This window comes from Diachasmimorpha longicaudata, chromosome 7 (genome assembly GCF_034640455.1).
Source record: "Diachasmimorpha longicaudata isolate KC_UGA_2023 chromosome 7, iyDiaLong2, whole genome shotgun sequence".
Lineage (NCBI taxonomy): Eukaryota > Metazoa > Arthropoda > Insecta > Hymenoptera > Braconidae > Diachasmimorpha > Diachasmimorpha longicaudata.
In genome coordinates, this window is record NC_087231.1 from 7056732 (window position 1) to 7069634 (window position 12903).

A 12903-nucleotide genomic window follows, 5' to 3' on the forward strand; every position below is an offset into this window, starting at 1 on the left:
CAGAAGAAATCGACTACCCGTAATTTTCGAACTGTTTCTGCAGTGGAAACACTCGTAGGAAAACACGTTCCAGGAAAATAAATAGGAAATAAGGAGTCTATTAAAACTCTAACATCTGAAAATATTTAACAAATCTGCTATTGTTCCGTAAAGTGAAATCCTTCGATTCTCTATATTTAATATAATGTTTTATCACAGCCTGTTTTAGTACAATAGGTATACTTGTATTTAAAACACACTGTGTAGTAAATGTTCGACGCCAAAAATTACGTACTTTATTTATCGATATTCCCGATGACAATTAATTCTTTCCTCCTCAATATTGAACATCACTCTTCACTTAGAAATTACAGGACATTATTGTTGATAAACAGTGTATCATTGTACAAACTTTTTGTTCTCAAACGTATTATTTAATAGCCTCATCCCAATCCTTCACTACTTCCATATACTTGTCATTTCTATACAATACGCAAAAATATATAGTCCTGTCATTGAAAAGATCATAATCGTATGAATAATATTATCACTAATAAATAAATAAAAGACATGAGTGTGCAACACATATTGAAGTGGTGAATTTTTAACTGCATATTTACAAAGATCTCTTTCCATTTTCTATCATTCATATGCCCCATTTTGACGGTGATGTTGTATTAAGAAAGCCATAATAAAGAACTTCATGTTGGAATAAGCACACAAGTCCTTATTTAATTAAAAAAAAATGAAATCATTAACTGACGCCTAATTTGGTCAACTCTTGCAACATATGAATTGTCGGATGAGACAGTACTTGGGGAAGGCAAAGTAGATATGATATATATTCTGTTTTTTAATAATATCTGAGTGTAAAATTCTTTCGTTACAAAACTCTTGTCAATCCTCCTCCATACATTTTACATCTAAATAATTTGTTTTTACTCTTTAATACATGTCTCAGTCTATCTACACACACCGTAAGTGGAATCAGAAGATATCCTTCAATACCGAATATAAACAATCGCATTGTTTTTCATTGATTATTCCACGAGCCAACATCCCAATTATCCGTTCAAAGCCGTCAATATACTTGTGATGAATCTGGGATATCGGCCATTGAATGTTCATTCGTAAATCCTCAATATTTCATGAATAAATTGTGCTGAACCTAAACGTAGATGTGGACTGGCTAGTAGGTCCTAGCGAAAGACGACGCCTCCTGGATATCCGGCTCATTGTCTCCACTCAGATATCCCTGGGAGTGAAAAATTTAAACAAGTGCATCTAGTGCCCAGAATAATGTCAGCTGTTACTGACACAAGCACTATACTAATAATATAAGATGTTTTCGAGTAGGCGAGTTTTCAAGCTCTCAGCTAAATTTTATTATTTATTTTTGGTCTCTCTTACTGTAGAATATGTGCTGATAGATGGACTTAATTTTGCTGCTTACATATTAAACAATACACATTATGAGCTCATAAACTGGACTACACGATTTTTTTTTCAAGTGCAAATACATAATAAATTAAAAGTATCAATAAGCCATTGTGTGTAAAAATTTTCAACAGTTCTGCTGATAACTCAATATTTGTACATATTCTTCGTATATTTATCATCTATACAACACTAATCATTCAGAAAGCCACGTTGAATTTGTGTTAAGAAATGATGAAAAGCCGATCGAGAAATAATCTTAAGAATTTCCCAGCCATTTTGGACCAAGTCATTACGCAAAATGTATATGATGGAAGAAAAGAAAAACTACATAATTAACGTAAAAAGAACTGAATTTTCCTATGGTGAGAAACTACTTAATCGGTGGATTGTGAACAAGTGTAAAGATGCACATGCGAGTCGAAACGAAAATTAGATTAAAAAAAAAGTATAATGATACCATCTGCGATGGGGATAATAATAAAGATAACGAAACGTCAATGTCAAACGAAAAGATCAAAAGTTATCTGACTTTTCGTACCGTTGCACTCTGCTCGGCATCTTTGCAATTGCTACAGATGTAGTCGTCCTCCTCGGTGAGTTCAGTGCGATCGAGGCCTACACAGTGCATGTGAAACCAGCCATCACATCCACCGTCACATTGCACCCAATCGACTTCGCGTCCTTTAAAAAAAAAATAATGTTAATTAATTCTCAATAACACATCAGAATGGAAAATCACCCATTGTTTTCACTGTGAGAGGACAAAATAACTTCGCAAACAAGTCTTGTCTGATTCGCCATCAAAACCTACAAAGGCGACGCGTCAAATAATTTTTTAATCGTTTTATTTGCAACAGGTAATGATATACGATAAACCTTTGTTCGCCTCAAGACAGTCCTCAAGTGATCAACATCGATTATTTTTTTAACTTTTAGGGGCAAACAAGACTTGTCTCAGAAGTTTTTTTCTCTCAGTGTAGGACAATCATTCACCGTACCACTTGGTCGGAGACAATTCCCAGCTGCACAATCGTCTTCTTCATCAGAGGTGTCTTGTTTGGTCTTTTTCCTATTCCCACCCCTCTTTTTTGGTAGTTCCTCGCCCTCTTTTCGTTTGATCTACGACAAATATTTAGGAAAATTGAAATATGTCTTCATACAAATTATTCTATGCGGATATTCAACATAAAAAATTTCGCAAGTCTATCTCTAGGAAGCAACAGAATTTATGAAATTATTTCTTCAACATTCTGTCCATGCCTGAGATAAAACTTGTGAAATTGAAACAAATAAGAACGTAATAAGGACCACGAGCTATTCATACCTTTCTCGGACCTCTTTTGAGAGCTCCGGGGGGTGTAGTCATTTTCTTGGTATCCTTATTATTAAAAGCTTTCTTCTTAACAATGGTCTTCTCATCCACAGGCTTTTGTCTCCCTCCCATTTTCTTCAGTAACTCAAATTCCTCTGACTTCCTCTTCCTTCCCCGTTTCTTAGGATCTTTGGAATCACTATTGAAATTAGCCTGGACCTCCTCGAAAGCCGCGTACTTACGTACACTGCTGGGACTATTGGTGTGACTAAGAATTCGCCAAATATGCTGTGTTTCATCGAGAGCAACCTCAAGAAGATCGCCCTCCATCATGAGCTCATCCAACTTAGATCTGGCACTCTCCGAAAGAACCACCGAATTTTCTGCATTCTGGGGTAGTTGCAATTTTCGTTGGAATTTCGATACATAAGAGTAGGCGTGCTCACTGCTGTTGAACGTACTACACGATGGCTCATCTCCATCAATGGTAACAACATCATCATCATCATCAGCAGTACTGAGAACACTATCGTCCGAATGGACACCACTGAGTGGTGCAATAGCCTGTACACGTTGATGCAACTCTGGATTATTTGCTGCCTTCTTCAACTCACTGCTGATAATTTTTTCAGTTTTCTCACGTGCAGCAGCTTCAACGAGTTTTTGGGAGAGAACCGATAATTTAGCTAAAACAGATGATATCTCGTCAGTGACGAGTGCTTGTCTGGCTCGATCCTGCCAATTCATAGCCCTCTCTGTCAGGCATTGTAGGGCTTCTCCCTCAGGCAAGCGAATTGAAATTTTTTGTAAACTAAGTAAAAGTGCAAGAATTGTTTCCAATCGTGGTCTTCGCGATCTCAAACAGCACGGACACAGGAATTTTGTTTCTCTGGCTGATGACACTTTTCCTTTGTACATTGTTTTTGGTAGTGGCACACAGTTAGAGTGAAACCAGTCCTTGCAGAGTTCGCACTGAAGCATCAAACCAAATCTTGGCCGCCTGCAGACACAATACCTGGAGTCATCGTATGCTGCCTTCGATATATTTCTCTCCCTCAGATTGCGCATTGCCTCCATTTCTCGTTGCTCAGCCAGTTTGAAAGCAGCAACAACATCTGCTGAGTCACTCGAGTCATCCAATTTTGTGTCACAGACGAATACCGCCCCGATGGCCTCCTCGCCCTTGTTCTTCTTGGTTTTAAGTGCTTGAACTCCAACACCAATTCTCGGTGAAAGAGCCTCCATCAGAGTGTAATGAGAATTCTTCCTCAGGAAAGTTCTCGCGGTTCTCTCTTTCCATACTTTAGCCTGGGACAGGGTGGATTCCAGAACTGGCAGGGCATCAAGGTGCAGGGGAATGTTCCGTCCCTTCTTGACTAATTCCTCCAGTGTGTCGTAGTATGGGGCATTTTCTCTCGCTTGGATCTCTTCAACAGTTTTCGTCCAATTCTTCGTTTTAGTGAGTATATCCTGTAAGTTGTCAAGACTCGGTAAGTACGCGTCGATCTCGTCAGCCTCCTGTATAAACTCCTCGATCATGACGATATTTTGACGACTCTTGGACTGAAGATACCCCTTAGCTTTCTCCTCCCACTTATCAATATTGATGACAAGTTGTTGCAGTTTGGACAACATCGTTTCAATGCTAAAATGGGGGGGAATTGTCATACCTGCTTCGATTAATCTAGCAAGATCTTCACGTGTCACTGATTTTGATTCATCCAACATGGATTTCACCTCATCCAGCCACTGTATCTGACTCAATTTCTGCTTGAGTCTCACCAGCTGTGGCAGTTCAATGCAGATTGAATCCCCAAAGTCAATACACTTTTCCAATTTCTCGACATTACAATCATCAAACTTTGATTCCAACTCCTCGGCATCCTTTTGAAACTGCACGACTTGATCTAGAATATATTTAACTCCATCAGATTCCTTCAATTCACAACACAAATTTGTTATCTCCTTGTAGAACAACGTCAACTCCTCGACAGTCAACTTGTATTTTGTATCCACTGACTGTCTCGTTCTTGTGCGTTGTTTATTATTCAACAATTGTTGTGCAACACTTGCACATTTCTCAGCATCTTGCACAGCAGTTGTCAGTGCAGTTAGTAATTCACTTTCTGGAAATTTCTTGCTCTCAGCCTCACTCAATAGTTCCTTTAATTCACTCAATTCAATTTTTTCACCTTTCGGATCCATCGCTTCTTTGACTTTGGTTACCCACGAGTCAAATGACTCGGCTTTCAGTTTCAATTTCTGCAGCATTATGGGTAGTTCGTCCAAGGTGTAGCGATAACGGAGAGTATGCTTTTCCGGTGGACAAGAACAGAGATCAGTGAAATGTCTCAGACATACCAACTGAGAACTGTGACACGCGCAGGTCACAGCACTGAGAAAACATGTGGTTTTACATGCCTCACACTGTCTCTCATCGTCTGGTAGTAACTCGAATGCTTCTCTTTCGGCCTCAGTGACACCCTGCACATAGATTGAATTAAAATTATAGAAGTTACTGGCTAATGTCGCGGGAAATTAACGCCCTGGTGCTCTACCCCTAATATATTTGTGATTATTCATAGTTTGTTTCAGTAGCGTAGGTGTCAGTATATCTAACAGGACAAAAAAGTTATCCATCCATATTCCGGCTAATAATCATTGATTTCTCGCCGTTATAGAGGTTATAGGAAATTATTCAAGATAAATATGTTTTAGGTGGGAATATCTTGGGGAAAACAGGAATTTTAATGAGTTTCTTTGATCACTGAGGTTTTTTTTAACACTCTTGAAGGTATGGAAGCCATCATATGCCCCTTCGGGCGATTCTTCTATTTTATGTTGTATCGTGAAACTGAAATTTTCTCTCACCACCCAATAATGGCCCTGTTCACACTATTTCACATTCCCGAATACGAAAAGTCACGTTATTTTTCAGAACTCCCCTCACGACCCAGCCGTATTGGTTATTTTATCGGATTCAATGATAATGAGAATCTATTGCCGATCCACGAAAAATTGTGGAGAACGTCAACGTCCTGCCAGTAACAAAGACCATATTACTTCCCCAAAAATATAAATTCGGCAAAACTAATCACAATCCCTCGCCTGATCGACAACAGCTCATCACAATCTCAGTATTTATCACAAAATAAGACTATCCCACCAATTTTCAACGTATTCCCAGCGTTTCGATACATAACCTCAAAATATGGTAACTCACCAACTGCTTAATACTGTAGCAGCACTTTCTTGACTTTTCAATTTTATATTGTGTATTGTTGATTACATAATCAACTAAACACAGTTTCATTCAAAAACTATAACCAACTTCTTAACTTTTATCCAATAAAAGAATAATAAGTGTCGTTGATGTGCCGGGCTGAGTTGACCGAGTGAAATGAGAAAATCCAAAAATTTTAGGAATTAAAAATGATCTAGACGGAAATTGCGCGCTTAGTGGGGACCGGTTGACGACGAATTACTGTGCGCAGACATTTTATGGCGGGGCAGGGAGGGGACAACACTAAGGGACTTGTAGCGTGGACAAGATCGAGATAGAGTTAGTGGATACGTCCAATGGACTGGCAATGTGCTCAATATGCTTTCTCAGTTATTCGTTATATCTGTGTTTTATCACTGCTGTGTTAAATTTATCGTGGAAACAGAATGAAAATGATGGTCAGTGTTCGCAGCAGTTGGAGGGAACGGAGGAGGGATTACCTATCTGCTAACTTCACACTTGTGTGTGCATGTGTTAACCCCCTACTCGACACATATAAACAACAATATAGCTCATTCGATCTAACTCTTGGCTACGGATTATTGTGATTATCGTCTGTTGTCAATTCCTACTTACCCACTCGAGCAGATTTTTCCTCAATTTTTTTTCATCCTCCACCATTTGCAGCATATCTTGATAGGTCGCTGTTGCTATACCAATGTCTAAGGAATCTGGATCCAAGGACATTTTACAGACCAATTCGTCGTGGGAGAACACACAGAAACGTCGGAGATTTGAGTAATGGGCGATACACTCTCTGCCAACTTTCAACTGAGAATATAAAAAAAAATTGATTCTGAATGAGACTATTTGAGTAGTGAAGTATTTTATGAATAATTTAATGACGTCTCTCGGAAATTTCTATTTCAATTCGATACACCGAAAGGTCAGTAAAAATTGCCTAACCGGTGGGTAATTTTGTGGTTTGGTTGTTTGAGACAAATTACTGTACCACTTAGTAAACTTTGTTGACTGATTAATGAGAGTTATCTTCCGTGCGTATAGGTTCTGCTAAAAATATTGAATTTTAACGAATAGTTGGGGATTCTCTCCGAAAGGGCTAAATGCAACAGGATAACCAATCGGCATGGTAATTCTTTTCAAGTTTATTGAATTTTTCATTTTTTAAATCCACTTTATGTGAGTATTTCTTTGCTCTTCCATTGTCATGTCAATCCCAAATACTATAGATTTCCTCTGTGGGTTCTGATATAGAAAATTACTATGAATTTTACAGGTTAAAAAAGTGGGGACGTAGAAATGATAAATGTATAGCTATAATTAATGCAATAGAGTAATAATTACCCAATCAGCAGGTGCGAAGTTGACAGCTTCAGCAAAGTTGTAACCCTGATTGAACCCTGCGTGATAAGCACGTGGAAAAGTCACCACAAATTCACCGGCATGCTGGTCGGTTCTGAAGACTGGTACAGCTGAAAGAGCAAAAAATTTCAACCAATTTTCAATATTCTCCTAAAAAAACAATGGAGTTAAATTGTTCCAGTACTTTTGAAATGAAAAATAAAAGTGAAGGAAAAAAGAAGGGAACATACTTTAAAAATTTTCATCACCGAATGTCTATAGGGAATGTCTATAAGGGATGTCATAAAAGAAGTTGTAGAGACAGATAAAGTTCTACTGGTGTTTTTTCTCAAGAACCTTCAACTGAACTCTCTGTGTGAAAGAAACTCAATAAAACATCGACACTCTTCGACAGAATCTCCCAAAGGTGTCAAAATTGTTTTCAAAATTATTTTTTTGCTCGCGAAACATAGAAAATCTAATTTACCCGCATTAGTTAGAATCGTTGGATTCATAATAGTCACAAGTTGATGAAGTAAGTCAGGTTGACTGTGGAATAACTCAGGTGCAGCTGATTTCATGGAATGCTCAAATCGTTCAGCCTCAGAGCCAGGTACCCCATACCAGGTTTTCGGTTCTCCCCAGTGTAGATAATTAATCGAATAACTCCAGTGGTCCTCATTGTGCCAGCAGAATGTAGCGAAGCACATTCCGACATACATCCATGGAACCTTCATCCCACTTATATCAGCATTAATGTGCCCCAGAACACTACCCTGGAGAACCGGAAGATTATTGAGGTTCCACGCAGACTCTGCGTACTCCTGGTCACATGTAAATAAATTGACACTCGTTTTCGTTGGAAATCCCGAGCCATGATCCATCGTATGGAGATCGGCTCCGTATTCAACAGTAACGTCCTCATCAATAGATGACACAATCCTCCAGAATTCCTTTTCCACGAGTGACGTTGGTACCATGTGAACAGGCATATTGAAATAATCGCTCTTAAACTGATCAGCCATCTCCCCAAATTGCTGGAGTGTATATTCTCTCTGAGCCTGCTCAAACCCAAAGGCCTCCATGGGTTTAGATACCTCTTCAGCCACGCACTTTGGACATCTCCAGTCGCCCTTTGGAATTTCAGTCAACGGTGGAAGGAGGCAAAATGTGTGATAACTGTCGTCACAACCATCACAGAGCAACATACTCTCCTCCATGTCCCCTCGTCCGCAATTGTGACAGATGTACTTTGCCAAAGGATCGAAGTCATAATTTTGTTTGACACCGCGAGTTTTGTTAGACTTTTTATTTTCTTTGGTGAAACCAGCCATCTTGGGCCCAGCGCCGTAGAACTGGAGCTTCTTAAGCTCTTTACTGTCAGCATCTGGATCGTCTTTGCAGTCATTATCAGAGTCACACTCTTCTTTACAATCCTCCTGTTTTATGGAGACGTCCTGCTTGTCATCTTGACCGCTGAAACGCTTTGATCGTCTCGAGAACTTGGCAGGAGGTGGCTTTATTTGTTGGCGAGAGATGATGCCGTGGGGCTTGTAGTCACGATCCTTTTTCTCGTGGATCTCTGTCTCGGGCTCGATTTTTATGTCCCCCAGGGTTTTCCCTTGCTTGAAGACGTCGAAGGGGTACAAGATCCTTTCATAGTGATTCTTCAGAATGCTACCGACACTTCTGCCTGATGGGTATCCTAGCTTGTTTGCGATCTTCGCCCATCTTCGCTCCCTCGTCACAGTTTCAATGCCACCTTGGACAAAATTATAAAGGCTGGTTATTGTTGAGTTCTGAGGGTGCCAGGGTTTTGCGGAGAAACAGTCCCCAAGGAAAAATTTGATGGCTCTGATTTTAGAGATTGGCAAGGAGCTTTAAGTAGTGCATAAACCCACTCGCGCTTGAAAAATATTTACGCAGATGATTCTTTGACTCGGAGAGCCTCAAAAATCCCTTGAATTAATATTTCCGGCGTTGAATATTCCACTAGTTCAAGCTTCGTGTTTTGATGAAGCTGAAAATAGCGCAGGATTCAACAGCAGAAGTGCCCGTTTAGGGGACTTTAGGGGGGCGTAAATATTTTTCACTCACGTACGAACTAATTTGCATGCACTAGACATTTGCACACATTATTCTTTCATCCTTGCACGGTCAAAAATCTCTAAATTAACTTTTTCACGTGTGAATATTCCGCTAATTCAAAATTCATGCTTTGATGGAGTTGAAACTAGTGAAAGTTTCACCAAAAGGAAAATGCGGTTTTGAAAATTCTAGGAGTGTGCGGGTGATTGTAAGCCCGGTAACAACTGGTTTGCACTTCAAAAACACTCAGAACCCGATACTGCGAGTCTTCAAACTTTGAAAATTTCAGAAGATGAATTTTTTGGTAGTGAATATTCCACTAGCTTCAACTTCATTGGCTGGGACTCTATCAATTATCACTTGAAATGAACAATGGAAAGTGTTCTTTACCTTCATCAGTCACAATTTTATGTAATGAGTAAAGATCAAGCGCCTTCCGCTCAACCAACGGTATCTTCAATGACGAGCCCTGGAGCTCCCAGAACTTGGCAATTTGATCTAAAAAATTGAGTTTTATTCTGGTTTTCGCCTCAAGCTCGTTCAATCTTTGTATCCTCGGTGTGAATTTGAATTTATCAACATCAACTGCAAATGGTGGTTGCCAATTCTGAAAATGGAATAAAGAAAATCCATACATTCCTATTGTGCTTCAATTAAAAAATTTTTCGAAAATTATCCCCGCAGCTATTTGCAATTTTAAACTCAACATAATGTTGAATAACTTTCCAAAGAATTTTCTGTATAACGTCATTATCGCTCTGACACAGGTACGGTCATTTGATCGTATCCTTCCCCCTGACATTGTTCAATTTGTCTCGGCCATTTTATCGTGAAAATTCGAACGGTTCGTGCGCCATAAAGTAGCAGTACCGTTTCACAAATGGGTATCATCCCTCAAGGCGAGAAAATCCCATAAATGTCTGCCTGAACAGAATATTTTCCCTTGCAACTGACTAGTAATGCCCCGAAAGGACATTTTCTCCCTTTGTCCGATAAGCCACCTTGTACTTCACCAATGCTACCTCAGTCCCTTACCCCCCACTTTGCTTTCTATTGTCACGTACCACCGCGACGCCTCACTCCTGCAATTTTTTCCCATCCTCCCTCATATTTTCAATCTCCCATTTGCATTTTGAATAAAAAAAACTCAACTCACTAATTTCTGTCATGTAATATGTGAAAAACTAAGGAAGACATGATAATCGCCGCCTGAAACAGCAGAAGGGCAATGGTAACATGGCACTTACGGGTGGTGGTTTGATCTTGCATATGCCAGATTTCTCAGCGATCGGACGTATTTTAGCGATATATCCGAGTGGATCCAAAAATTCCTCGGGTGTGGGTTCGAAAACGGGAGCCTCAGGTGGTATACCAAATTCAAAATCACTCTCGTTACATCCACTCGGTGTTGATTTATCTCCCATTATGTCTCTAACATTGGCACTCCGATTGAGTCTCGTGCTGTCCATGTTATTAGTATCTACCTTGGACACCATAACTAGTGTCGTAACAAGAATCAGATGAGCACAAACTGTATGTGGCTCACCTCTTGAGTGGCAAAATGCAGAAAAAAATTAATGATGAAAAATTAAGGAGAAATAAAGTAAATTAATGAATTCCTCCGAGATACTACACAAATTGTCCTCGTCAGATGTAAATGGCGATAGTTCTGGTTTATTTACGATTCTCACTCCGGCATTAATTCATTTAGCTTCGAATGCTTGCCCTCCCGAGCCATCATTGCAATAACACCACTCGATATTATCAGTCTTTGGAAGGTACTTCCTTGAAAACTTCTAACAAATCGTGGACTTTCTGATCCACAAAACACTAACGCGTCACGTATTCACTAGATTTCAGAATATCCAAACATCAGTCTCGTAGAATGTTCGCGTCCTCACAATTATCCTAGCTCACTTGACTATTGTTTCTTTCCTATTACTCCCTGATTCTGTCTGCACTCCCATTAGACTACGACTTTTCATCGGACTGTCGTGTTACATTAATGCATGTTACGCGCAAACTCAACAACTCTTTTTGGGTGTCTCTAGTGGTCCTGCAGCAATAGGAAGCAGCACTGAACAGCACCAAGCCTCGCGCACCGCTAACTGATTTTTTTCAGTATTTTCTGTTTGCCCTCTCACTCTTCACGGAACTCGACAAACTGCTCGGGACTTATTTCCCTTAATTCGTGGTCCGTTCGATGTTCCGTCTATTGGAACGACCAAAAACGTGGAGTTATCCTGTCGTAGGAGTTCCAATGACTAAATCGAACATGGGCATGACACTTATTAATCGAGCTGTCTTCATTGAGACATAAAAAATCATTCCTAACACAAGATTGAGTCAGATCTTAATCCTAGATTCGTATCATTTTTTGAGTCCTGATAATCCTCAAGTCTTGAACACCTGAAGAAATATGCAGTTGATGAACAAAAGTTCCATATTTTGCTGAACACAACAGACGATACTTCATTAATTCACTTGTTCAAACTCTTCGCGTTATCACTTTGATATAACTGAGGGGGAGGGGGATTATTTTTCAATCACTTTTTCTATTGATCACACAATTCACGGATGCCTCAACTTTCTCAGGCACAAGAGCTGCTTTTGTGATTGTATTTTCCGTCTGATTGGCTGGAGGAGGGACTGATGGCTGTCCGACACTTTCGCCACCTTGAGAAGGAAAAAGAACTAGTGGTTCTAGGGGTTATGAGGGCTTGAATTTAGCAGAGTGAGATGGCGGCACAAGACGTGGAGGCGCTGAGTGCACGATACCATCTTTAGTGTGGCTCCTCCAAATCGTAGAAGTGAGTGAAATTTTTCGTATTATTATGTAAGATACTTTTGTTATAAATATGTTTGGAAAACTAATTATTGCAAATTGGAAGAAAGAATGAATTTGTGATGTGGGGGGAAAAGAGGCGAATTCATTTTGAACGTTGTCAATGGTTGTGTGGAGTTTTGTTCGTGTGGTAGTTGGAAGGTGGATGAATAGGGTTATCTAGGGTGGATGTGTCAGATGGAGTAACAATATTCTTGAGAAATAAATGAGTATTAGGGCGGCCTCGTCAAGGTCTAACACTTGGGAAAAATATGTAGAACAAGTTCTGTTTAGATTCAACATGAAATCAAAAAAACTATGAATGTCTTGACAATGTGAAAATACCCATTTTATTCCTCTTGAAGAGCCTATTCACAATTCAATGTATAATATTGTGTGGTCTTGGTGTTCTAGTTCTCCATAACAATGGGAAAAACTTTCGGTAATCTCGCAACGCTCCGAGGGATCGTCTACTTCAGGCTCAGCCCTTATGAGCAAAAAGCTTTTGCTGGAAGTATAACTCATGGAGTACCCAACACGATTCGTAGAATTAGGGAAGCAGCACTCAGAGTAGCACCTCGTGAGTATTTTGAAATTGGTTTTGATTCCATGATTAGCAGTAACAATGATTAATAATTGCTAATTGATTATAATTTTTCTCTTTCAGCCTTTATT

The 12903-nt window shown here is 39.5% G+C and overlaps 1 protein-coding gene and 1 long non-coding RNA gene across 3 annotated transcripts; one reads left to right on the top strand and one right to left on the bottom strand.

Annotated features, from left to right (window-relative positions):
* Positions 1-138: 138 nt before the first annotated feature.
* LOC135164809 (lysine-specific demethylase 5) lies at positions 139-12047 on the bottom strand. Of its 2 annotated transcripts, XM_064125487.1 has the most exons (10): positions 11814-12047; positions 10652-11668; positions 9795-10011; positions 7804-9078; positions 7320-7447; positions 6591-6785; positions 2744-5215; positions 2418-2538; positions 1958-2100; positions 139-1234 (listed from the first exon to the last, which is right to left on the bottom strand). In XM_064125487.1, the coding sequence occupies exons 2-10, from the start codon at positions 10898-10900 to the stop codon at positions 1169-1171; spliced, it is 4866 nt and encodes a 1621-aa protein (XP_063981557.1). In that variant the 5' UTR covers positions 10901-11668; positions 11814-12047; the 3' UTR covers positions 139-1168. The 2 variants fall into 2 exon arrangements, with proteins under 2 accessions (XP_063981557.1, XP_063981556.1); XM_064125486.1 differs by having other exon boundaries at positions 10652-12007.
* LOC135164833 (uncharacterized) lies at positions 6768-12137 on the top strand. Its single transcript, XR_010299396.1, has 3 exons — positions 6768-6900; positions 7020-7104; positions 12000-12137. It is a non-coding gene; the product is annotated as an uncharacterized LOC135164833 (long non-coding RNA).
* The last annotated feature ends 766 nt before the right edge of the window (positions 12138-12903 follow it).